Here is a 26,340-nt window from a genome sequence, read left to right on the forward strand (position 1 = left end):
ATTCGCCTCCGCAGAACTTAGTGTGCCGAGAAGTCGAAGAATGCATTGACCGAGACGGCGTTGTAAAATATAAAAACTCCAGTGGGCTGTCGAAAGTAAATTGTGTGGAATTACTTACCAGCTACCTGCATTCTACTATCATCAGCCACAAGGAGAGTCCGTACATTCAACTGTACATGTCGAAGGAGCAACGAAAAAGTGGGGAGGCTGAAGAAGAGGCCCGGCATATGTGCGCTGACGCACCAAGCTCAGGTAGGCTCGCCTCTTTATATCAGTAGCTTGGTGTGGGCTAGTTGGTAACAATGTTTTGGAATATAGCGCAAAAAAGGCACCGACGACACATATGTGGACGGGAAAGGCGCTAACTTGCAACTTTATATAAGAAAAGCCACCACGTTAAATATATTGTAGCCGTATACTACTATCAGTTGACGAGCATGCGCAAAGAGGAGAAAAACCAAAAGAAATCAGAAGAAAAGCGCATGGCAAAATTGAAAAGCACGGTGCCGGGAGGCACCGTATATATAAAAGCTGCAACTATATAATTTGCAACAGGAAAAAGTTTTTTGCTCGCCAACTCAGTCTAAAGGGGCGGAGCGCACCACTGCCAAACATACTGTGCTCGCTATTCTCAAGTGCTCGCTTCTTTTGAGTGCGAAACGCGTGCGCCGAATTCTGAAAACAAGAGAATTGTCGTTTGAGCGACTAAGCGCGAGGCGCAGACCAGTTGGTGGCACGAAGCGGCACCACTACCCCAACATCCTCTCCCCTCCTCACTCCGCGTGAAACCAAAGCCAAAGCCTCAGCCAAGGAGTTAAAGCAGCCCACCAACACCCACCTGCCTCCTCCTTCCTGAACTCAGCCCCTCCCACCTACCTCGATCATATGGCCTAGACCATGTGAAGCCGAAAGGAAGGTTTGTGATGCGATTTGTCGCATGACATCGTATGATTGCTCACAGGCTTTGTTTACTGCTTCATACCATTCGGATCGAATATTTTGGAAAGCTCCAGGTATGTTTGTTTACATATTCGTTCACAGAATTGCCGCAATTTGATTGATTTAGCCCGCATTTGCCGAGGATGTCAAAGCTAAAATTATTTGACGCTTAGTAGGCGGTCAAAAAAAAAAATAAGGTCGCTGTCGTAATGCGCCGTGCACCTTAATCTCGTGACCGAACACTCCCCCTTCGTCGGAACTCCCTTTTGTACATTTTCCTGACGCGGAATGAAGCGACGAAAACTGTTATCGGGGTGATATGATTCAGGGATGTATTATATCAGACTAATAGAGCGTGTACAGTGATAGAATAAAATTTACTGCCCCGTGAATCACGTGATAGATAAGACTACAGAGCTCCGCTTCTACTGAGTCGGATAAAAACAAGTAGCGCAAAGCGCAGGCTGTCACTAGATCTATACAATGAGGCGACTTAAATGCAGTACGGTTCTATGCGTCGTAATTCTGCTTCTGGCGGCCGAATACTGCTGGTGCACAACTCTAAATTTTCATCAGTTACGTGGTAAGTGGTGCTATTTATCTTTTTTGAATATATTATATGCTTAGTTTTCTTATTTTGTTTTCTGAGTGCATTGCTAAGGGTGAGAGCGGATACCTATGGTATTATGGATTGAAAAGGCGACCAGCCAAAGAAAAGGACTTATGCTAAATAGTGCTGACTAACGGTAAATGTAAGGTCTAAAATGAACTCTTAGGAAAGGAAACAAATTCATCACTGCAAGTAAGTCCTCCACTAAATAGGTCTGGTCTAAACTTATTTATGGACAATAGTTTTTAGGGAATTTATAAACGGCAGTAAACGAAAGGACGCGAAAACGCTAATATGAGCATAGTTAAAGCATTTATGCATTATCTTGCTGCCCCGTGTGAGAGGCATAATATAAAATATTAGTTAGGAATGCATAAGTGCACTGTCAAGACGGATAATACAAACAACATGAGATTCTTTCAAAGCTATCAGCTGAAGGCAATTTTTTTTTCCCAGCAGCATGTACTACCGCGTGACCAAAATTACAACACTGCCACCATTAAAACATAAGCAATGATTCCACATGCGATGCCCTGGTTGGCCCTCCCTATATTTTATAGACTGCTTTTTTTTTCGGAAATAGCACGTGCCATAAGCAAGCCGTCATAAAACACAGCAAAGAAGAATATTTGCCGAGTTTTAATGTAAGCATAATTTTACAGATATCGGGAAGGGCTAGCATGGCCGGCTCTAATCTTCATTGGGTCGATCAGAAGCAAAGTTACATCAAAATGTTGAGGCGTCATGCACAGCCAGCGTTCGCGCCTTTATTCAAAATTACTTGACTATGAACAACGATTCTTAGTACATATGACACCATGACTGCTGATAAGAACCTAAGTATTTGAATGACTAAAAAATTGGCATATTTTAACGGTGATTCGAGACTGATATCACTTTAAATGAATGTCCAATGCTTTGTACTTTTCTTCGCATTTGTCAAATGACAACAAGGAATTCGAGCAAGTACTACTCATCCTACAGGTACGTTCGTACAATGGAGCTCACTTAATAGCGACTGCAGTTATAACTAATGCTCGGTTATTACGAACGAGGGTGTTGCTACCGCCAACATATGCATCAGGACAATGGTACTGCGTAGATCTGCAGTTACAACGAACAACTGTGAAGGCGTAAATCGGTTAGAAACAACCCGGAGGCACTGTAAACTCGGCACCGCGGAGATGAAAGAGGTTCTCAAGCGCCTGTGTCACCCTGGGCAGGAAAGAAGGTGGGGAACACAAAAACTAAATAAAACATTAAGACACAACGTCCAAGTTTTACGAACTGCTGCCGTCGAAAACGCATGCCTTCAAAGGCGACACCTGCACTTGTGAAAGAGACGGCAAGCTATCGCGTTAACATTCCACTGAGCACGAGAATCGACGGCAGCAACCGGTGGCGACCCTTTGTCATTGCCAACTCTCCCACACTTCAATGGGAGCTTTATTTTCGTACGCTACAGGCCGAGCACAAAGGCCTGGATAACACGTGACTTTTGTTTTTATGCGACCAGCGCACATCTCGACACAAGTTTCGAAGACACGATGAGTATCCCACAAGATTTGGTTGTCGAATGATTTGTTAAGTACATGACAAAACGGAAAAAATACACGCTCCATCTCATGCTTAACTTTACAACGCACCCCGTGTTGACTTCCCAGGCCGTGGCGATAACATTCTTCTCTCCACCAAGCGCCAAGTGCAAGATCCAGCAACCGGAAATGAGTGTCATTCACGCGCTGAAGATATCCTGTCATCGGCGCATCATCCGGCTAAAAGCAACTCACACACCATGCGGCGACGTTCCGCCTCTGATATTTTTGTTAACTGCTGTATAAATGATTAGGTTAACTGCTGTATAAATGATTAGGGCCATGTGGACGGGACTGACTGCGGAGTGCGTCAGGAATTCCTACCGCAAAGCATGGTTTATGTCATCATGATCAACATCATCAGCCGCCCACTGCAGGGCAAAGGCCTCTCCCATATCTCTCCAATTAACCCTGTCCTTTGTCACGGAACAACTGGGAAAACTTAGAACATCCCCGTGATTAGACGCATGCAGATTAGTAGCAACGCGTTGTTGATGCACAGATTGCCGGACATGATTTCGCATTAAATGACTTCGTTGGTGCGAATCATGACGCAGGCATCGCGAAGTCGTACAGTGGCAATGTCATTCTACACGCAGTACGAGCACTGCACAACTACCGGGTGTCTGATGACGATGAGAAGTTAGACCTGCCACCAATTGCCGTGAGCAATATAACCGTGATTATTTGTATCCTGTTCTTAAATCACCTTAATTGTTGGCACATACGGCCTCAGCGAGAAACACAAAGTTATACCTGTCTCCAAGGCTTGCAAAGCGCCGTTATTTGTCCCGTTTAAAGCAGCGGACGCGCATAACGAACTTTTGTAAAAAATAAACATGACTTTCGTTAAACTTCGTATATTTCGCTGTAAATTGAGCAGTCCACTTAATATAAACCTTGGAGACAACGAACGCCACCCGTGCGACCATCACGTTCGTTTTAAGTGGGCTCGACTTACTCGTATTTAGGTACGTATGCAATCAGTCAACCGATATTTGAAAGCTGGAAGACATGCGGACAAGTAATTGGAACATGTATATTGTGCAAGCCTAGGTGAAAACAGATAATGCGTTCATAAAAAGACGCAGCATATTCTTGGAAGGCTCACCGATGGTAGTAGCCTCGCTCGGGTATTGGCCAAGCTCTTTGGCTGCTCTCGGCGCCGTCTTTTTCTGCCGCATCTCTTCTTTGAGCGGAGCTGCGCGCTTTATCGCTCCAACTGCTTCGTTGCTGGTGGCGTTGCCGCCAGCCTCATCTGAGTCCGCCAGACTGCGCACTCATCGTCCTTGACCGTTTTTTTTTATGCTTTTAGTGGCGTCACGTTCAGCCGCTTCTGTTTTTCACCGCGAAACACTAGCAACTTCCATTCCGTCGAAATTCCGGCGAACAACGTCAGCACAAGGCGCGAGCCTGAAGCCGAAAGTAGATTCGAGCGTGAAGCCGATCCTGAAGACGAGCGTGAGGCTGAACATGAAGCTGAACCTGGGGCTGAAAGCGCGGACGGACATCTCGGAAACATCCAGGAACAGAAAATTGCAAGGTTAAGAGGTTACAAGGGCGGTAAATTATCATTATGCGATGGCAATGCGTTAACAGTGGGTGTTCTCTTTGCTTTTTTATTGCTTGCTTCTTGCCCAGAAGCGAGGGCCGACTGATGTCTGCTCCGCCGGCTGCACAGGTTCCGCGACGGTTGCGCCATCTTTTGGCGTCCTCTAGCAGATCTGCTCCACGGACTCCTTCTTGCCGAATCATTCTTGGTCGTTTACATTTTACAGCGACAGCTGTTAAGCGCCCAGTCCTTGTTTTCGCGTACCAGTAGTAGTGTTAGTAATAGTAATGGCAGTAAGTCGTGGTAGTCCTCGGCGTTACCAGAGGGTGCGTTGCCATGGGAGCCACTGGATGGGTGGTCATCGTCGAAGGAGGATGGTATGATGTGAGTGGAGGAATTCGGAACCGGTTGGTGGTTACCACCGGAACCATCCCGAGGGTGGTTCTTTGGAAGGAGGAGAGTGCTCCTTTTTCTTCGATCGTACCTCGACCAAGGGGAAGCGCGCCGCTTTACTATTTAGATGACCGGCACGAAGCCGAATAGTAAAGATGAAAGTGAAAAACTGCTCCGCAACGACGAAAACACAAGAAGGAAGAGGACAACACATACGCCAAGAATTCTTCCTTGTATGGCGTCCGACACCCAAACGTGGGTAGCGTTGTTGTGGTGGCTTTACTGCTATTTTATTTGTTCTTTTGTTATTTTAGATTGTTTTTGTTTTGCTTTTACCTTTAAAGTATTGACTACTTTTCCTTCGAATGCATGACACTGTTGTTGCTACGATTGACTGACACTGCTATTGCTAAGATTTGTTTGGTTTATTTTTCCTAACCTTCGTTCTAAGCTAGTACTTTAAAAGCAGGGTGAAAGAAGCGTTCTCCGAAGTGTGTTTAGTCTTGTCATTTGCAGATTACTTGTTACTGGCTGGGTTGAGAGCGATAGAGCGTTGTCTTATGCGTGAGTGACGGTTATAGATATGCCCCTTTCCTTCCAATAAACAGCTGGTTGACTGCGCGTGTGTTTTTAGTTTCCTTCTTGTGTGGTCGTCGTTGCGCCGCAGTTTTTTCAGACATGCGCCAACTCGCACCAGAGGCCGTCATTCTGAAGGTAAAACGACTGTCGCTTTAATGAACAGCACAGTCTCCGTTTATGTTAGTCCCTCACGTATTTGCACTCGCAATAAAATGTCCAGTTGGTTATTCCTTAAAGTAAACATTATTTTCATAGTGGCAAAAAGGTACATTGGCGCCCCGAGAAACACTGGTTTCGTAACAAAAAAAAACGGTTGATGAATATTGTATTGCAGTATATCTCAAAGACCCCACCCCCTTTCTCTACAGTACAAAAAAAAAACGATTTACATAAAGAACATGGCCGTGTATTGCTCGCACATTTCACTTCGCCTGGTTTACTACTTTCCTAAAGTGCTTCTGTCTCCCCACATTTTTTCTTTGTGCAGGCATTGTTGAAAGCGCCTTGTACTGTAATGCATAAAACTAGCCCGAAAGCCTATGGAAAGTTGTTTCAAACGTTTAACCCTCGAATTAAATATAAAAGAATGAAAATAACGGGTTTAAAAGATTGTTTTTATTTTTAGGGTGCTAATGTCAACGCTGCCCTGGGAGCTTCAGTTCTTGAAAGAATCGTTTTTCCACAGATGTACATCTGAAATGCACAGAAACAATAAAAATCACCAGCTCTTACGAGCGGAAAGTTTGCGACGACTGAAGCGGAATTCCCAAGTGCGCATGCTGCTCCCTAGAAGGGACAAGTAAAGCACTATCGTACCCGACATAGAAGTTTAGGGACAACGATGATAAGCTGCCCGCTTTGAGGCTCGATGGTTACAGCCCAGCTCGAAGCTTTGGCGATATTGTAGCGATAACTACATTACGGCAGCCACTTTGCGAGGTCAGCGTGGCTGCGCGCTGAGCTGTGGCACCACCGCTCCGCCAGCTGTGCGCATGCGCAGGGTGACGTCATAGCCGGTAGCTGGTGTGCGCGCCGTGCGCCTCGCCGCTGCGCGGACGGCGGAGCACACGCCGCCCGTCTCGTCAGTTGTGCGCATGCGCGGAGAGACGTCAGGGCACGCAGCTGGTGTGCGCGCCACGCGCCTTCATTACTCTAGCATTTCGAGCCTTCAGCGTGGCGGCGCCGTGGCCCCCTTGGCAGCTGTCGGCAGCGCGGCGTGCCGGTGAAAGCGAGTGGGGGAGGAGTGAAGAGTGGTAGAGAGCGAATCCACATCAAGGGACGAAGATGAAGATGGAACACCCAGCGAAACGCAGCGGCGAAAGACTGACTTCGCAATTCGACTGAGCGAGTTCCACTCGGCCAGCTGTAGCTATCGCGTCACTCCAGGTATCATCATCATCATCATCAGCCTTACTACACCCACTGCAGGGCAAAGTCCTCTCCCATGTCTCTCCAATTAACCCTATCCTTTGCCAGCTGCATCCACCCTTTGCCTGCAAACTTCTTAATCTCATCCACCCACCTAACCTTCTGCCGCCCCCTGCTACGCTTACTTTCTCTTGGAACCCACTCCGTTACCCTTAAGGACCAGCGGTTATCTTGCCTTCGCATTACATGCCCTGCCCAAGCCCATTTCTTCGTCTTTATTTCGACTAGGATGTCATTAACCCGTGTTTGTTCACTCACCCACTCTGCCCGCTTCCGATCTCTTAACGTTACACCTATCATTTTTCTTTCCATGGCTCGCTGCGTTGTCCTTAACCTAAGCTGAACTCTTTTCGTTAGCCTCCACGTTTCTGCCCCGTAGGTGAGTACCGGTAAGATCTGTTGAAGGATGGAGGGGACATCGTGCTAGAAAAACTAGCCACCCTGTATACGCAATGCCTTATGACCTCAACTGTACCAGAAGCTTGGAAGAATGCAAACATTATCTTAATTCATAAGAAGGGAGACGCCAAGGACTTGAAAAATTACAGGCCGATCAGCTTACTATCCGTTGCCTACAAAGTATTTACTAAGGTAATCGCTAATAGAGTCAGGGCAACGTTAGACTTTAATCAACCAAATGATCAGGCAGGCTTTCGTAAAGGATATTCCACAATAGATCATATTCACACTATCAATCAGGTGATAGAGAAATGCGCAGAATATAACCAACCTCTATATATAGCTTTCATTGATTACGAGAAAGCATTCGACTCAGTGGAAACCTCAGCAGTCATACAGGCATTGCGTAATCAGGGGGTAGAAGAGCCTTATGTCAAAATACTGGAAGATATATATAGCAACTGCACAGCTACTATAGTCCTCCATAAAGTCAGCAATAAAATTCCAATAAGGAAGGGCGTCAGGCAAGGAGACACGATCTCGCCAATGCTGTTCACTGCATGTTTGCAGGAGGTATTTCGAAGCCTGAACTCCAGGTATAACCACAGCTAAACAACAGCCACTTTTTTTCTTTGAATGAAGGCATTTAGGATGCAAACGCCACCATCTTTCGACGTTCGTTCTGCCTTCCACTCTGGCAAATTGCTATGCGTGTTTCTTTCCCTCAAGAGTGACGTACTGGCCTGTTAACTATGGGACATGTGGTTAGGCAGTAAATTTAGCCTGGCAATTTAGCCTGGTTTGGCAATGAAATGTTTGGCAGTGAATTTAGCTGGCGCTTCTCCAACATTGCAGAACTGCACTGCATCATAAAATTTCGGAGTGCAGGGGCTCATGTGATCCGACATACTTCCTATGGTTTTACTAGGATGTCTGTTTTTTTATCTTTCTTTACAGCACGTCGAAAGCATGATGCCTGCAGCAAAATAAACCAGCGTGTGTGTGAAAAACTTGACAAGAAATGCGTGAGTTATGACGGCACAGACGCATGTGTAGGTAAGAAAAAAAATGAATCTTGCCTGACTGGCATCTTTTGCCTTTTGTCACTGAATATTCCTACGCTACGGGGCTGAATATTCTTACGGGGGCCATAATTAGCCCGCGATCAAGTAAAGAATCGTTCATAAGCATTGCTTTACAGGGGCTTGTAGTGCAATATCTTCATGGCGGTGGCTCTAAACTGCAATTTTACACCACTCATCTATAAATAACACAAAACTTTTCCGTGCTCTTTATATGCTTGCTCAGGTCACTTATATTCGGCTCATTATCCCGGCCGTGGCAGTCAAATTTTGATGGAAAAGAAAATTCTAGACATCCGTGTACTATGCCATGTCACTGCACATTAAAGAACCCCAGGTGTTAGAAATTTCCTGAGCCCTTCCCTACGGCGTCCCTCAGAGCCTGAGTCGCTTTGGGAAGGTCATCACCAAAAAAAAAACGATGATGACCAATACCTCTGCGCGCAAAAGCACTTCTGCACCCGCACCAAGACTCTAAATGACCATGCATGTCTCAGCTGCCACAGATAGGAGGCTGTACATGTTGCATAACTGGACAGCTCATTCTTAAGTGGCAGCGTAAGCCGAAGCCGTACCCAGAAATTCTAGACAAGCTCATTTGTTTAACGGAAAGTTGTTTATGACGGCAATTTTAGAGCGCAGCTCTTAAGCGCCCGTTTGCGGGCTGAGCGGTATCGCTGTCGGCGTAACTCAGCAAACGAGAGTACCGCCGCTCGCTCATCGATGGCGCCAGTGGTGCACGCCGTGCACATCATCGTCCATAACAGCTGCATGACCGGAGGTAGGGTCACAGTGTAAATATTCTTCACAGAGGTGGTCTGTCTGCGGCGGCATGCGCACCCACGCGCTGCCTCCTCGCAGTCACCCCACGCTCCGCTCCGTTCTGTGAAATGTGCTGAACGCGACAGATTGTCCGCGTCGGCCAAGCCACACACAGCGTCTTCTTCCTGGTACAAACCGTCCGCTTATATGATAACAATACCAAATAGTCTCAGACAGTTCCTTCTGAAGAAGCAGGGACGCAACCGGAAGAATTGCTTTGTTTGCCGCTGCTGCTAAACGAGCTGCCCAAGCACAGGCTCAGCTTCCGCCGGTGCCAAGATCCAGAGGAGCGCGCCGCCGTCGAGAGGACCCTGCCGTTCGCGCCGCCTAAGCACAAGCTTAATGCCGCCGCCGAAAGAACCCAGGAGTTAGCGGTGCCGTATAGAGCCAAGGCGCCGCCTTGTAGAGGGTCCTGCCGTTTGCGCTGCCATCAATTTATTTACCGCAGTATTTCTCAAAATCAAAATACCTACAGAGCTGCGCTTGAATTTAGCATTAAGGAGCATCGTAATCGTCCTTAGATGTTTTTAGGGTATCGTAAAACTGCACCACAATAATCGATATAGTAGCAGATCCCTCCTGTGGACGCTTGGACTTCGCTGATATTTGTAAAAAATGGAACCCACTTTTGTTTTATGATAGTCTTAACTACTCGCTGCGAGTGCCGGACAAACTTCAAGAGCGAGATTTTGCTACACATAGGAAGGTTACACCATTCCCATCAATATTTTAATAGCAGTATCTTTATTCTACAGTTGCCTCACAATTAAAAATGAAGTCGCAGACAGCTGCACTTCAAAAGTGGCAGAGAAGAAGACAGGGTGTGTGCACTGAAGAGGCAGGATCGCAGGATAACAGAGCTGCTGTTCTGTCTTTCTGAGCGTCTTTTTCTCGGCTGTGCGACAGCAACCTTTTCCTCGAAGACATGAATTGTTCTGTTCGGCGATCCTATGCGGTTGGAAAGTATTGCAGAAAAGCAACAACGGAATGAAACAGCAGATAAATCAGGGTCTGATTATGGCGTTCTTCTACATTGTTCCGTGGATCGCTTCTCCAATAAATACTTACAAGTGCACTAGCACGTACACGCTTGAGCAGAATAGTATGAACCACGCTTCAGAGTTCGAACTCCTCTCGCCGTGCGTAATAGGAGCACTAAGGTTTCCAACCTCAGTGCGCAAGCGCACAAGCGCCATTTACGTGCATAAGCATGAAACACCCATTAATGGTCGCTGTAGGCCACACGTTAGAAATATCTGCTTACCGTAGCATGGTCCATATTATTCTGTCCGTGACTGTTGTTCTTCCTTCGCCCGAACAGGGCACTTGCCAACATGGTGCACAGAACAAAAGAAGGACGAGTGCAGAACCTACCAAAAGGTGTGCGACGATTCCAACGGTGTCGCCCAGTGCGTAGGTAATATTTTACAGTTGCCCGAATTTTCCATCGAACAACTTTCTTTTGTCGTATTGCTTTACCTGCATGCAACAAACACGCTATGTCTTTTTAATCTGCTTAGATTCGCAAGCAGCGTATGCTGACAGGCGTCTAGCTTTTTTCTCGTTTATCGCATCTTTTCTGTATTAATTTCGAAACTGCACCAGAGAGTGGATTCATTACAAAAAGAATATCTTTACAAATAAAGCTACCGCAGCCTACTAGGTCATTAAGTACACCAAGGCTGAAGCCGTCAAACTGCGTGAACAGCTACTGAATTCCCCATCGGAGATAAATGCGCGCTGCCGTTATAATCTGTGTTGTTCTCGCTGCCATGTCCAAGGTTTTTTCTCACTCAAGATGCAATGTTATAGCAAGAAAAATATAAAGGAAACCACTTCATTAACAAGCAATTGATTAAGCGCTCAAAGGATTCAGTCCATGGAGCCCCACATCGCGCTGGCCGTTTAAATGGTCCAGCTCTTGGCAGGAAGTCCTGGTAAGAGAAGGAGGAAAAAAACTTTATTTGGGCCAGCACTAAGACCCAGTGAAGAAGAGCGCTTGTTCCGCCAAGGCCCGCTTATGGTCTGCCGAGCCCGAGTGAAACCAAGCACTCCAGGAAGGGGGCGGAGGTAAGGAAAGCTAGGAGAGGTAGTGGCAGCGTTACTTGAGTAGAGACAACTGGGACAGTGAGCTTTGCCACGCCATCTGATGTTGTAGAGAATTAGTGGTATGAGGGAGGACGGGGGCTTGTTCACTGTTCAGTGGCGAGCGATGTTGGGGTAAAATTGTGCGACTTTTCCTGGTGTTCTGGTAGTCCAGCTATTTTCTCTTTGCTGCGGACAGGAGGAAGGGGGAGAGGGAGAAAGGAGTTGTGAGGTCTACTGGGTACTGAATGAGAGGCTGCTGCAGACTGGCTTAGGGTGAGGGGCAGTTGGGTCAAGGAGGGGTATTACCGCGTGTTAAAAAGGTGCACTTTAGCCAATTTTAAACGGCTGTTGGTGTGAAGCCTGAGGGAAGTATAGTCTGGGCGGCGCTGATGTGAGGGCGGCGGTTCGCGAATGTCTGAAAGAACCCGCGGAACTGTGTGTAATGTGCCTTGATTTGCGTTTGTAGAGCAAAGCTTCGTCATCGGTCGAACGGCTTGATCAAGGGATCGCAAACGCCAATATGGGAGTTTCTCGGTTGAGCTTCTGATAAGTCCATTGCTTCCGATCCAAGCATCGTGTGACTTGACGTGAGAGTGGATATGACCGATTTCAATGAGGTCACAGAAATATGGCTTAAACTTTAAAAACCAAGATAGAGAAGAAGCTCTGCGCCCATGTCGATCCTAGTCACTGTGTGGAGCCACCGTGCCACATCGTGTAGTACAGCAATAGCAAATTTAGCTTGGAGTGAAAGGTGTCGCGCTTGCAGTACGACTAAAATACTATATGCGCAGAAAGATGCGCTGAAATCGGTAATGAATACAAGGATTATTATGTGCGCATAGCACCTTTTTTACATAACCTGTGCTAGCTGTCCCGGGAGCAAATTTCAGCATTAAGAGAGCCGCTTTTGGAAGCAAGAGGTCGATTGTTTTGGGTCTCCGCTTCGCCTATGCTACTGTATTACTGCAGTGCTGTATAAGTTAATAATTGGTCGCGCTGGGCTGTACGGGAAGAGCAACCTAGGTCTCTCAAGACCCACCGGTGGCCGCGTTTGAAACAGCCACCTGCCACTACTGTGGTGCATCGCTTGACAGATCCACCGCTGCGTCAGGACAACAGAATAACCAATTACACATATACGCGGACGTAGGCAGAACCTAGGCTGTGGACAAGGAGTACCTGCGTGAGAATATCTCTAATGCTATGACATTGTGGTGTTAAGGGTAAGATAAGCCGCATGTGGTGGTGGAAAGAAAGTAAAGTGCACGGGCCTGCCCACTGGCTCAAGCTGAGCCACAATCGCTGCCACATGCAGATAGTCGGAGTGAAAATAGATGTAAGAGAAAAGATTGAAAGAAAGGACGCGCGTCGCAACAACCGGGTCATTTGAAGCGACGACGACGGTTTAGCAACAGATACCCCCGGTGGCAAGGAGCACTCGCCACATGCGCGGGAGCCCCTAGACCCCAGCTCCGTAGGACCAGGAAGCCACCGCTGCGTCCCCCACTTCAGGTTCGCATCAATATATATATATATATATATATATATATATATATATATATATATATATATATATATATATTTATATATATATATATATATATATATATATATATATATATATATATATATATATATATATGGGATATTCAGTATTTAAAAATGTAATTTCACTTAAAAGCAAATTTTGAAAGTTAGAGTCATGAAGAAATAATGTTTTTACTATAACAATCAACTGTTAGGTAATTCAACGAGCAACGTGCCAGGCGGCCTTTCTTTGGCCGAACTATGGGCGCTGTCACCCAAGGACAGACGACCCCCACCCCCACCCCCTCCCGTCCTTGTAGCTTTCTTTTAATTGCCGAGAAAAGTACCAAAGTAGGGATCGGCGGAGTTTCAAGCATACAGAGCGCTTGTGTTCGGTTACCAGAATGTTTACAGTTGAGACTGCGAGAGAATTCAGAAGGATCTCTGCAAGGTTGCGTGATATCAAAAATATGTGGAAATGGGGAGCATATTTTCAAAAAATGCAGTGGCCGCAGGTCAAGCTGACATCCATGCTTTTAATGTCTTTGTTTGTTAAATGATAGCGCAGCCCTCAATATTGTGCAGCGCTAAGCTTATTTTCTTTCCATTACGAAGTGTTTCTGGATTGAACGCCAACCGACCACAAACTCCAAGTACGCGATGTGTAATGTTTGTTTATCAATGCTTTCGCAAGTTCTTCTGGGCGTTTCTAACAGGCTGAGTTCAGAGAACGTCAATGAAAAAAGTATTTAAAGTTCGGCTCTCTTATTTTAATTGCAGACACAGTAAGTTCATCGGTCGAGGAGTGCACAACAGTAGAAGCGGAAAACTGCAGCAGGCAGATGAAAGAATGCCAGAAAAAAGGCAGCCAAGCGGAGTGCATAGGTACGCACTTATCTTTCCACATCAAGCCGCCGCGGTCGCTCAGTGGCTATGGCGCTCACTGCTGACCCGAAAAACGCTGCTTCTATCCTGCCGTGGCATTTGCATTTCGATGGAGGCGAAATGCTAGAGGCCCTTGTTACTTTGCGATGCCAGTGCACGTTAAATAACCTCAGATGGTCAAAATTACAGGACCCCTCCACTACTGCGTCCCTCATAGCCTGATTCTCTTTGGAAAGTTGAACCAGAAAAAATAAACCAAACTTTTCTACATCACTTCCTGATATATATATATATATATATATATATATATATATATATATATATATATATATATATATATATATATATATATATATATATATATATATATATATATATAACTGAGTGCGACAAGCTTGCAGAGAGCTGCAACCTGAGCAAAGAATAGCACTTACAGAATTTGAGCAGGTCTTCGCAGTAAAAGACTTATAACTCGTTTTCTAAATTTCTTTTCAGATCCAGCGTCTCCAGTGGGCGCCGAATGCTATCTACATGAAAAGGAGAACTGCAAGAAAGAAGGAAAAGAATGCCAGAAGAAAAGCGGCCAGGTGCATTGCATAGGTGAGCCATCTTTGTGCGTTATAGCTTTGTATACTTCCCTGTAACGTCATAAATCTTTTAGTTCGTCCTCTCTATACTTAGGAAGTGCTTGGTTGATGTCGAGGGTAACCTCAAGGTTTGGCCGAGTGAAGCAGCTGACAGAGGATCGTAGAGGTTAAGAACGTTTTAAACTTCAACGATAGAAGTCCGGAAAGCAAGCGCTGTACGCGCTCCTGTGGAGGTTTTGGTACTGACTAAAATTTGTCAGCAAGAAATTAGTCTGTCCATCTGAGAAGCGTGCAACGCATTCGCAATGACCATTTTACAGAATAAATATTAACAGCGTGTTCTCTCCACTATGGTTTGAACGTCCAAAAGTTGATCACTAATTTAGCAAGTTTTTTTAGACATACTGTTACACGTGTATAACGATAGCCCATGTATGCTCTGTACCTGTTCAGCGTTTTGAGCAAAGGCCTCTTTTTTGATTAAAGGCGTATATTTAGAGTGTGTGTCGGTAACGTATTTTCATGGCTCGAGATAAATTTTTGTCTGCCTTTTAAAACTTGCCCATATTGTAGCTTTCAGTGTTTGTGAACCGTACGAACACCTGATATTTCCAGCATGTGAGAAAAAAAATCTGATGCAGTGAGTAGATTTTTCTTTTAACTTGCTTCCCTTGCTTTTTGCAGCACGTTCGAAGTCTCAGACCTGCAGCAAAAGAAGCCTAGACGTGTGCAAAAAATTAGGCAAAAATTGTGTTTCTTATGACGGCACAGATGTGTGCGTAGGTAGGTAGAAATTTCTTTCATAGTTAAAAAATTGGCGGTGGTTTAGCTCTGGTTAAACCTGTAGTGACGCGACAGCTACAGCCGGCCGAGTGCCAGCCGCCGGTAGCAGCAACTGCTCCGCACCGCGTGGCTGGTCACGTGACCAACCACGTGACGAACCACGTGATCAGCCACGACGCCGCGCCGCCGACAGTTGCTCCGCATCACGTGACCAACCACGTGACAGCGTGGCACGAAGACGATGAAGCTTGCAGCGGCGCGGGACGCAGCGCTAGCGCTAATCCGGCGACCATTAGAGTTATCGCACAGCCATCGGTCGTTAGGTCTCATTCTTCGGCTGCCCGACACGTAAAATTACGAATATGGATGAAGTGAACAAAGTGTCTCGGGGGCGCGTGTGTTCTAGACCTTTGTGTTCCGTGCTCTGTGTCCTGTGCGCGTTTTGTGGTCTCGGCCTCTATGCCGTGTCTTTCTTGCGTCACCCTCGCCTTGGGCCACCTAAGATTGTTCTGCTGTCTGTGTCCGTTGGGAGGATATTAAACTTGCTCCCTGCAGATACAGATGGAAAAACGTTTTGTAGGAATACCGAACACACCATCTTCGAAAGGCAATACCTTATCTCCCGAATTTTTGATATCTGCTCGACATCCTTTGTCAATGCAGCATTGATTCTTTTCAATTTTGCGTGTGAATATTTCGCCAGTTCATTATCTTCGTTTATAAGATGCAAGTATTTGTATAGCTTTTTATAACTCTCGCGTTGGTGCAATTTGTTCAACTTTTCTTTCAGATTTGTGCCTCTTCGTACTGTGCTTTATGTTGTAGACGCGCCGGCTACCATATTGACTTTGTTCGTTCCAAGCTTCACACACAATAGGCGCCTGGCAATATTCTAAAATAAGTAGTCAAGGCTTGTCGCCATGCGTATCTGCTGGCCACTCCTACCCTGCAAAGACATCTCTGAACTCGAACTACAAACAGCTGCCGCAAGACCTGGCTTCCGGAAGTATTGGTATAGTGACTGCTAAGGCTCTTGGTATTGCGAGACGGTGCAGTTGAAGACGACGAGCCTGCCTTGAAACAGCGATTAGGGAGGCTGTTTTGGAAACTTCACACTGATCCGCCGGACAGTTCTTCGTGCACGGTGATAATGTCGGTAAATACCTGTGCTTTGTGATGGTACTGCAAGATGTTGTGCTCCACGCTTTCCTCTTGAAGCAAATTAGGATGAAACGGGCTAAAAATTCCAACTGAAGTTTTCATTAGGACTTTATATACATACAAGAGTGCTCTATACGCACTTGATATCATTTCTTCACATGAGCTTTGTTCCTCATGTGCAGAAAATTAGTGGTAGGTAGTGCCGAGCGTTCATCATGTTATAGTAGTGCGAAAGCACTAATGCGGACGTTCAGAGCCTAGAAAAGTTGTTGTTGTTGTTGTTGTTGTTGTTGTTGTTGTTGTTGTTGTTGTTGTTGTTGTTGTTGTTGTTGTTGTTGTTGTTGTTGTTGTTGTTGTTGTTGTTGTTGTTGTTGTTGTTCTTGTTGTTGTTGTTGTTGTTGTTGTTGCAAAGAGGATAATGGCGCGCCGAGTAGGTGCCTAGCGCGAGCACTTCGTCCCGAGTCACTGCTCGCTCTTCGTTGTCTCCTACACAGCACTAATCAAGAGGCTTTCACCCGAACAATTCCATCTTTTGCGTGTCCGCTAAAAAAAGACAGAAAATTCAATCAGTCAACACGTGTGCATTTCAGTTAGGTTATTTATGCATCTAAAACCAGCAAAAACACTCTTTTACAAAAAAAGACAGTTTTTTTTGCACTGAGCTGAATGTTGTAAACGTTCTCTGTCATTGTTATTCACTCCTCTTGTGGCCGTTCACATGTATGCACGCTAGCTTCCCTCATCTCGCCAGCCATTTTTTTTAAACCAACCGTGCACAAGTCACAGTTTTTACTTGTACCAAAAAGATTGAAACAGTTCCGCGTATATTTCGAAGCTATTGCCAACCGTTAATCTATTTTAAAACGTCATATGCTGGCTAAAATTATTCAGCTAGAATAAAGTCTATAAATATGGGCAGTTTCGAAGCACTAATGGCATTACTGAACTTATTCGTTCTGTCAGACATTTTGCGAACTCTCTGCAAGTGCACCAACGCATGCTATTTATTAAACGCTCACAGACGAAACGCCAACGTGGTGCACCCGAGAGAAGCAGGACGAATGCCGAGAGTTCCTCAAAGTGTGCGACGATTCAAGCGGTGTTCCTCAATGTGTTGGTGAGATTTCATATGTACACGCATGTGGAAGACGCCTTCATACTCTGTTTTCGGTTACCTTCGAGTTTTACAGCTACAGTTTTTAAGCGCCCGTCGTAGTAGTATGTCGAGTTTAGTTTAGTTTATGGGGGTTTAACGTCCCAAAGCGACTAAGGCTATGAGGGACGCCGTAGTGGAGGGCTCCGGGAATTTCGACCACCTTAGTGTTCTTTGACGTGCACTGACATCGAACAGTACAGGGGCCTCTAGAATTTCGCCTCCATCGAAATTCGACCACCGCGGCCGGAATCGAACCCGAGTCTTTCAGGCCAGCAGCCGAGCGCCATAACCACTCAGCCACCGCGGCGGCTTGTAGTATGTCGTAGTTGTCTTCGTAACCGGCGCGTTCGTTGCCATTTTGACCACTCCCAGGGTGGTTACCGTGGAAGGAGGAGAATTTTACGTGGATGGAGGTTCCCATCGGAAGCATACGCATGCAGGGTGGTTACCATGGAAGAGCGAGCGTATCCCCAGGGCGGAGGAATCGTCATAGAGGGGATGGTTACTGTGCATGAGAAAGGCCTAACCGGAGGGTGTTTGCCGTAGAAGGAGGAAGGTATGGCTAGAGTGTAACGCGCAAACGGAGGCTGGTTGCAACGAGGACCACCCAGAAGACAGTCACCCTGGAAGGAGGAACAGGTTTCAGTTGCAGAAAGGAGAGCATGGTGGCAGCACAGGGATGCGTAAGCGGAAGATACTTACCGTTGAATTAGCAGGTGGAGTAGGACGAGAGCGTAGGAGTGCAGCATCACCCGTTTGTGGCAGCTGCTGTGAAGCGCATCGCCCGAGGAGAAAGTCTGTCTGTCTGTCTGTTGTTGCCAGGAAGAAAGAAAAGGAAAGTGCACAGGCCTGCTCACTGGCTCAAGCCGAGCCACAATCGCTACCACGTGCAGATAGTAGGAGAGTTAAAAGATGGGATAGGAAGACAGGATAGTAAAGACGCGCTAAAGACAAGGCCGATCCCGGAGGTAGTTCAATACCGGGCCAACCGGTGGCGGGAGTTAAGCATCCTTCAAACTTTCCGCCACATTTCCAAAAATAAGTCCAATTGGACCCGTAACAGATACTCTACGGGGTCCGGACACTGGCTCTGTCTATGAGGAGAAAGTCACTACGGGCGCCGCACGCCTAGAGCGGCGCACGGGAGAAGGGAGCTAGTAGAAAAACGATGTAGTGTGTGTGGAAAACTAAAACCAGCATGCTGGAACTATATGAAAATGAAGTCACTCTCATCTCTACCTCAATATATCGTAAATTATTAATATCTCGACAACAGCTGCGGTCTCCAGCGTTACGCAGTGGTAAAGATCCTGTTTTTTTTTTTTCTACGCATATCGCCTGCGTTGTTTGCTTCTTTGCGCATCACATTTCAGTTAACATCAGTGCAATTTCATTTATCAAATTTTCCACCGTGATGTGAATGTTAGGTTTGAACGTGTCACCAACGTTGCGAGGTTGCGTCGACGTATTTAGTAGTGAAAATGTTCGTCCATCAATGGCTAGTATAGTCTTTGCGGTAAACGCAGTCGGCATAAAAAATCAACCCATGGATATATAATTCGTCGAGATGCTTCCCGACAAGCGAATTAATGGGACACCGTGCTTGCACGTGCACATGCGTTGAATTACCGCTATTTACATGCAGCACAGTACATGGGAGAAAAATAGAAAGGCACTCTTCCTTCCTTTGCGGCAGCGAAACAAAGAACGAATTCATCTACAACGCTCTTGAGAAAGAATTGTTTAGAGATGTTACTAAGGCAAGAATTAAAAAAAGCTTCAATACCGCGGCCCAATTTAACGTGCAAACTCGGACAGAGGCAGTGCAGTGATAAAGACGAAGAATAAAAACACACTAGTGAGAGCTTAAGATGAGACTAATCAAGTGATATCAGACTTCTCTGTTGCTTTTTTAAGCTGAGAGTTCTTATTTCTTACTGTTTTTACAAGAGCCCCAAACTACAAAATGGTATTTTTGAAAAGACAGCGCAAAAAACGCCATAGCAACAAGCCCGTCACATCGCTCTTGTTACAGAATGGTACATCTATGTCGGCCAAACAAAAAAACAGCGTGAATTCGGTTAGTTTTCTGCTCACCCTTTCCAGATGCTAAACACGAAGAGAAAGAGCAGGACTGAGCAAAATGGGATGCGGAATAATGAGAGATGCCTGCAGGTAAGACACCAACAATGAGCCTATGCTTAACAGCAGTCGTATAGCTTTCCCTTCCGTTTAAAAAAAAAATGCAACGAATTTCAGCCATTGAAAGAATACTTGCTAAGCTCTTCTACATATTTTTATGTCTGCATGATAAGCACGAGTGATTGTGTCCTTTCAAAATCATACATGAATCGTTTGGAATTTCCACAACACTGAGAATCAACGTTTATCTTATGAAAAAAAAAATACATTTGATGAAAACAAAGTGCAGAGTACAGAAAATGAATTTTGAAACTAGAATGAACCACTAGGCTTTGGCCTCTTCCTTCCTGCTTAGTATTCTTCCGCGGTTAGTTAGTGACAGGAAATTAGTGATTGAAGGTTTTAGTCATTTGACACGTACATTTGCTACACACCGCGTCACCATATTTCAGCTCGTTTCTAGTACAAACAAATAAGACATTAGGTGCTTCCTTCATCTGACCTGTAGCCTTATGCGCGCTCGAAGTTAACGTTCTACAAGTCGTCCCCTCCTCCCACAGCAAAATGATGGCAAAAACAGCTGAAGCATGTAGAAAAAATCGACTCATGCATTGAAATGTAATTCATTGCTGGTTTATTGCACTTCATCGTCCTTCATAGTAAGGAAGGCGGGCTGGGCATGAGTTGGTATCCATGCGCAATTAACGCAAATTCCAGTACGCAAGAGAAAAGTTAAGTTCATTTGGCTGCACGATAAACCGTGACAAGCGCTTTGTACACTTCGGCAGTTCTGTTGTGCACATGCAGTATAACAACTTTGGGAGGCATGATTTATAATGGCCAAAATGGCCAGTGTTTCAACACCAAGCGTACTGAGCAGAAGAATGCTCTGACAAACTTGCCTATCTCACAGACCACTGACATTCTTACGGTCCTTCTCTCGATAGCTCTCAATTTACTGCATTTGATAAAGCCACTCATTCTCAAGTGAAGCCTTTCATATCGCAAAAGGAGGTGTCAGGAACTTGAGTCAGCCTTGCAATGCATTCAAAAAATCAGAAGTGAAGTTTCTTAAAATCTCATGCTATAGGTAAAAGAGACGGAAATAGTTTTTTTTCTGTTCTTGGTTGTGTTTTATGGTTTCTGGTCTGCTCTTCACCAATCTCGCCGCTGTGTGATTTAGGTTGTATTGATTCTTTTTTGTTAGCTATTTTGTGCAATGAGGAGTTGTGATTTTGCTTTGTCCTGTGCACGTATGTTTTCATCCTGCCCGTATTTTTCTCGCGCTTCTAAAATTATGAACGTTCACTAACTCGCCCAACCCGTGATCCTAATATGTGTGTAAGTATTAAAATTTACAATTTTTCGGGCTACCTACTGATAAGGACTATAAAGTAGTTTTTTGTTTTTACAAAATCGTCTATCCTAGCTATTACAGCGTTCCTTGCCTGAAGCGGTTATTATCACGAGGCTCCTCACGACCACTTGCACTTACGCTTTGTTTACATTTCTTCTCATAGCCCAATTTATTGGTTGTGCGCCTGATCTGTCGCAGTAGCAGCTAACTCTATTTTTTACAATTTAGCGCATCTTCTCCCTACTCCCTATACGCAAATAAAGCGCATGGCTGATAACCGGCGCCTGGGTGGTACACGAAAATAAATCGCAGTGGTGAAGACAAGGAAAACATGTATTTTGTCGCTACATAAATTGTACCCTTTGTTTGCTTCAACAACCCGGATGATATAGCTTATGGTTAGTTGTGACGATCCATGATTCTTTTCTTGTAGCAAATAAAAAAAAAAACACTAGCCGAAGAAAACAGGAAGAGTAGCACAGGTTTTTCGGCGCACTTAAGAGTTCCTGGAATGCCCCGTTTGATCACTGAGGACTATGTACCGAACACAGACAACCACGCAAAAAAAAAAAAATTGCTTTTCAACGAAAATTGAGCCCACTGGCAAAGCACAGGGTGCATCTTGTATACCGAAAATTACGGATAATAAGTCTTGCTGTCACTTTATGCCTTGTGAAAACCAGTTGCTTCGATGGTTCTACAGAGAAGTTCCACAGCGAGCATCTCGATTATATTTGTTTTGTTTGTTTTTTACAGAGCGTCTGCCGAAAGTTTTCACGGGACATGAAGGAGTCAGGCTGGAGAAAACAAAATAATGATTTCGAAAGGCATTTGGGGTAGTCCGCCTGAAGGGAAGAGAAAATCGACTCAGAGTGAACATGTATACTAACTTCCGAAAGGAAACCAGAACATCCTATGGAAGCTGACCTGGATAGTCCATACATTGAATTCAATAAAGAGGTAATTTTCTTTGTTTGGCGCAGTGGAATTACTTTAACACTGATACTCACTGGCCATGGAGATATTCGCGCACTCGTCATGAACCTTGCGAAGCTGTCGCAGAATTGAACCAGTGGGGATTACGAACAAAGAGCAACGCAAGAATTCGTCTTGTTTTTAGAGGGTAATGACAACCTGATAGTTTCATTAAAGGGGGCCAAAATTTCTGTGGTAAGAGACAGCAGTTGGCAGAGAAACCGTCATCGTTTAAGAATTTCCAGCGTGCAACAAAAGAGAGAAAAGTGTCGGAGAAATGATATTTACGACTGTAGGAGAGAAAGGAAAATAATAAAGCGTTTTCTGTTTAGAAACCTAAAATTTTGCTTCTTGACTCGATTCTACACTACAGAGCCTAAGCTTAAATGCGCCAGTGCACAGGCATTCGTATAAGACGTAAGTAACAGCAGATTTAGGTTTGTGAGGCTGTATAGTCTCATTTTCTTGATAATACGTACATTAGCTGTATTGTTATTTTTGCTAGTATCGTTGTTGCATTCAAGAAGGGATCAGGAAACAAAAAACTCTGTACATGAACGGGTAACAAATGAGTATTTCTCAATTATGACGGTCGCTCTTGAGCAGGCAGTCAACGGGAGCTTGAAGAATGAAATACTTTCAGCTCCCGTTTTACGACCCTGCATGTACATAATAATAATAATAATAATAATAATAATAATAATAATAATAATAATAATAATAATAATAATAATAATAATATTAATTGGTTTTGGGGAAAAGGAAATGGCGCAGTATCTGTCTCATATATCGCTGGACACCTGAACCGCGCCGTAAGGGAAGGGTAAAGGAGGGAGTGAAAGAAGAAAGGAAGAGAGGGGTGCCGTAGTGGAGGGCTCCGGAATAATTTCGACCACCTGGGGATCTTTAACGTGCACTGACATCGCACAGCACACGGGCGCCTTAGCGTTTTTCCTCCATAAAAACGCAGCCGCCGCGGTCGGGTTCGAACCCGGGAGCTCCGGATCAGTAGTCGAGCGCCCTAACCACTGAACCACCGCGGCGGGGCTACATTATGTGGTGATTTAGCCACTTATGATCACCTATTGTGGAATTGTAAAGAGGAGCCGCCCCCGAAATCTCTAATACAGGTTCCTACCCTCGAGCAGTGGGAGGCCGTGTTGGTCAGCTCAGACTTGGGAGTTCAAACCCGGGTCATTGAATGGGCTACCCAGGTCGCTGTCAGCCGTGGACTGACAGCCACCTAGCACGGATCGTCTGCATTCCGCCTTTTCTGACGAATTAAATGTTTTCCCATCCAATCCCGTTTTCGGTGAAACCGACGAACATCTTCCCAAAACCGAGGCGAAAAGCACGAATAAGTATTTCAGACTTATCAAAACTTTCGCCTCAATGGTATGCTGCAGAAAAAAATGCATGTTCTTTCTCGTCGTCGAGAGTAGGTGTGAGAATGTACTGCGTTGTAGAAGTAGCTTAGTGGTTGCGGCGCCGGCTAATAGATGGAGGTACCCGTACTAGGGTTTTGGTCAGGTTTTTTTTGGCTGTTGATAATACCGTCGCCTTCACTCACTTATAATCTTCGAACACTGTAGCGCATGATCGCCCTGGTTGCCATCGCGACTAGAGCAGTCTCCACCCTCAGCCGCTTTTCTTAGCTGGACAGTGCACCCGTCTTCCTTCGCCGCTTATGGTGTATTATTTGGCGCCTCCTTTACCGCTTCTTTCGTGCTGGGTAGCGCGCTCGGCCTCTCTGGCTGCTTTCGCTGTTTGGAGCGCCAGAGCCCTCGCCCGCACTTCAATGGCCTTTCCAAACACTCGCGGCGTAGAGCGAACAAGTGAGCAATGAAAACACCAATTTTCAACAGAGAGTACAGACGCTTGCAGCTCGAACACGCCGGGTGAGAGCAGGGGCGGGAACCAAATTGCAAGGAAAAAAAAAATATTGAAGCTTCCTGATAAGTTCGGCTCTAAGTTCGTCCTCACTTCAGGCTTCAGGCGATGTTCGTTTAATTGGCAGATGCAAGAGGGTAAAACCCTGCACGCTTAAAAAGATTTCTAGTTTACCGCTCTGTCAAGAGTAGGTGTCAGCAAGAAATGCATTACTGGAAAAATGTTGCGCATTTTAGAACGGCTGATATAAGATGTTTCGGGGGAAGACTTTAAGTAATTCTCAAAAGTAAGAGTTTTTAGGCAGAAATGTGGCTTTTTCAGCGCAGTATTACCGTTGTTGGCAGACACCAAAAAACCAGTGAGTCAATTTGGGTAGTAAGCTGGTTAGCTAATTTTAAATAATGAATATAACTATTACGTTAGGCGCCTAGTTGCAATTAGATATCTGTAGCCGCTGGTTAGGAATAGCAATGTCAGTCTTAGGATTTATAAAACGCAATCACCCTTGGCCTTGCGACAGACACGACAGGCAACGATCCCCGTACTATGCATGTTAAAGAACTACAGGCGACCAAAAATTGATTATTTCAAAAATTGAGCATTTCAGTGGTCTGGCCATCAAAGCTAGGCGACATGTTGTTAAAACTTGGTAAGATACAACGAATATCCTCCTCAGTACAGGGCGCCAAAAATTCTGATTTTAGAACGTACATTTTAGCACTATCCACAAACTCGCTCAGCTGTACACTGTACTGCACTGCGAAAACGTATCAGCCACAGCTGCTGCGCGAATATCAGATTGTGACAGAAGCACATCACACGTCTCACCCACGAAATCTATAGATGATTAAACCTGAAGTACAGTAGTCCTGCTCTCTTCTATTTTAGACTTCATGATAAGAATCTCCTCAACCTTGACATGAAGGGACGAGATCAATTCATTCTGTTCCTTAACAGTTTTCTGAACAGTAATGTTTTCATTTATGCCACCAAGCTGTACGGGAGTGCTGTTAGGTTCTGCTTGAGATTGGCACGGATTACGGGCCTACTTAAGTCGTATTTTTTCACGTTTTGCAACCATATACGTAAACATAGCATCATATATATGCTCAGGCACTGTTAGCTTTAATTACAAAGGGATTAACAAACCCAGCGCTTCATGAAGCGCCCATCCAGATGCATCAATTGTGAGCAATGAGAACAGTTTTTACCAGGAATGATGTAACAATAGAACATATTTGCAGTTACCTATTGAGCGAAGGCTAGTACAAAATGAAAAAAAAGCATACGAAGCAGTGAAGCGCTAGCTGCGGTCGTTATGTAGGTACGATGCTGTAATGTATGAAGTTTTGGCTAGACCATTAACAAGACGGAACAGTGATCTCCACTACGGTGATGTAACGAGAAGTAAGCATATATGCTCACTCTATGACCCTGATAATATACGCATAGGAAAATCACCTTTTTACTAGTAACGACGAAAGCGAATACACTAGCACCACATCTCAGCAGAGGATAGGGGTTCGAGCTGCATATGCGCCATTACCTCTGAGATCCGGCATCAAGGCCGGCTTTGCTGAACCTGCCTGTGCCCTGCCGCGTCGTCCTAACTTGGAGGCCATAAATAAGGATTAGGAACAACGCCACACCAATGGATGGCCCCGTGGCGCTGAGCGACGTTGCTCTGTTCCTGTTTTTGAAACAGTAGCCAAAAAAACTATTGCGGACTTTGTTCGAACCTCGTGTCAATTACACAAAAAGCATTGGGAACCATCAAAACGTATTCAATTGGTTTGTAATAATTGTGATCATGCGCTATTTGATTCGTTCCAAGGGCCAAATATGAAGCTATTCGATTCCCTGTTCAAATATTTCAAGCAATCGCACTGCGGTCATGGAATTTCCTATGTGCCAGTGTACAAACCCAGGCACATTCCTAGAACGCCTTTTTTTATTACGAGGAAAGCATTGCATACATACACGATTATTCTTTTTCCAAGAAGACCCTCCGCTGCCCACCGCTCGATTGTGCTCATGTGTATGCGTAGGCGCGTGATCTTATGTGAAGGAGGTCGAGGTCAAGAGAACAGGTGGAAGGAAATCGGGAACTATATGGCGCGGAGTGCAGCAAAATGTGCACACCGGCTATCAGGCAGAACAAACGAAGACATGGAACCAATGGCTGCAAAGATAACGAGAACAGTCACAATATATTTGCCTTATCTGAGAGACGAACAGTCATGCTGAAAGAAAACGTTGCCAGATATTGCCAGAACGCGTGCTTGCGAACTTGTCCATTACGAAACCTCCTGCCAAGGTATGCGTACCTCTCTAACTTCCAGCCCGTTCGGCAGTCTTATCTGTTTGCGTACTGGACAAACGCCTAG

General features: G+C 45.3%; 1 protein-coding gene across 5 annotated transcripts; it reads left to right on the forward strand.

Moving 5' to 3' along the window:
• Window positions 1-1,364: 1,364 nt before the first annotated feature.
• Window positions 1,365-22,061, forward strand: LOC144136565 (uncharacterized). Of its 5 annotated transcripts, none has more exons than XM_077668973.1 (9): window positions 1,365-1,522; window positions 8,453-8,551; window positions 10,721-10,816; window positions 13,798-13,902; window positions 14,398-14,502; window positions 15,174-15,272; window positions 17,455-17,550; window positions 19,696-19,764; window positions 21,845-22,061. In XM_077668973.1, the coding sequence occupies exons 1-8, from the start codon at window positions 1,423-1,425 to the stop codon at window positions 19,725-19,727; spliced, it is 732 nt and encodes a 243-aa protein (XP_077525099.1). In that variant the 5' UTR covers window positions 1,365-1,422; the 3' UTR covers window positions 19,728-19,764; window positions 21,845-22,061. The 5 variants fall into 5 exon arrangements, with proteins under 5 accessions (XP_077525099.1, XP_077525096.1, XP_077525098.1 ...); XM_077668970.1 differs by having other exon boundaries at window positions 17,455-17,546; XM_077668974.1 differs by having other exon boundaries at window positions 1,473-1,522; window positions 10,721-10,812; window positions 17,455-17,546.
• The last annotated feature ends 4,279 nt before the right edge of the window (window positions 22,062-26,340 follow it).

This window comes from Amblyomma americanum, chromosome 6 (genome assembly GCF_052857255.1).
Source record: "Amblyomma americanum isolate KBUSLIRL-KWMA chromosome 6, ASM5285725v1, whole genome shotgun sequence".
Lineage (NCBI taxonomy): Eukaryota > Metazoa > Arthropoda > Arachnida > Ixodida > Ixodidae > Amblyomma > Amblyomma americanum.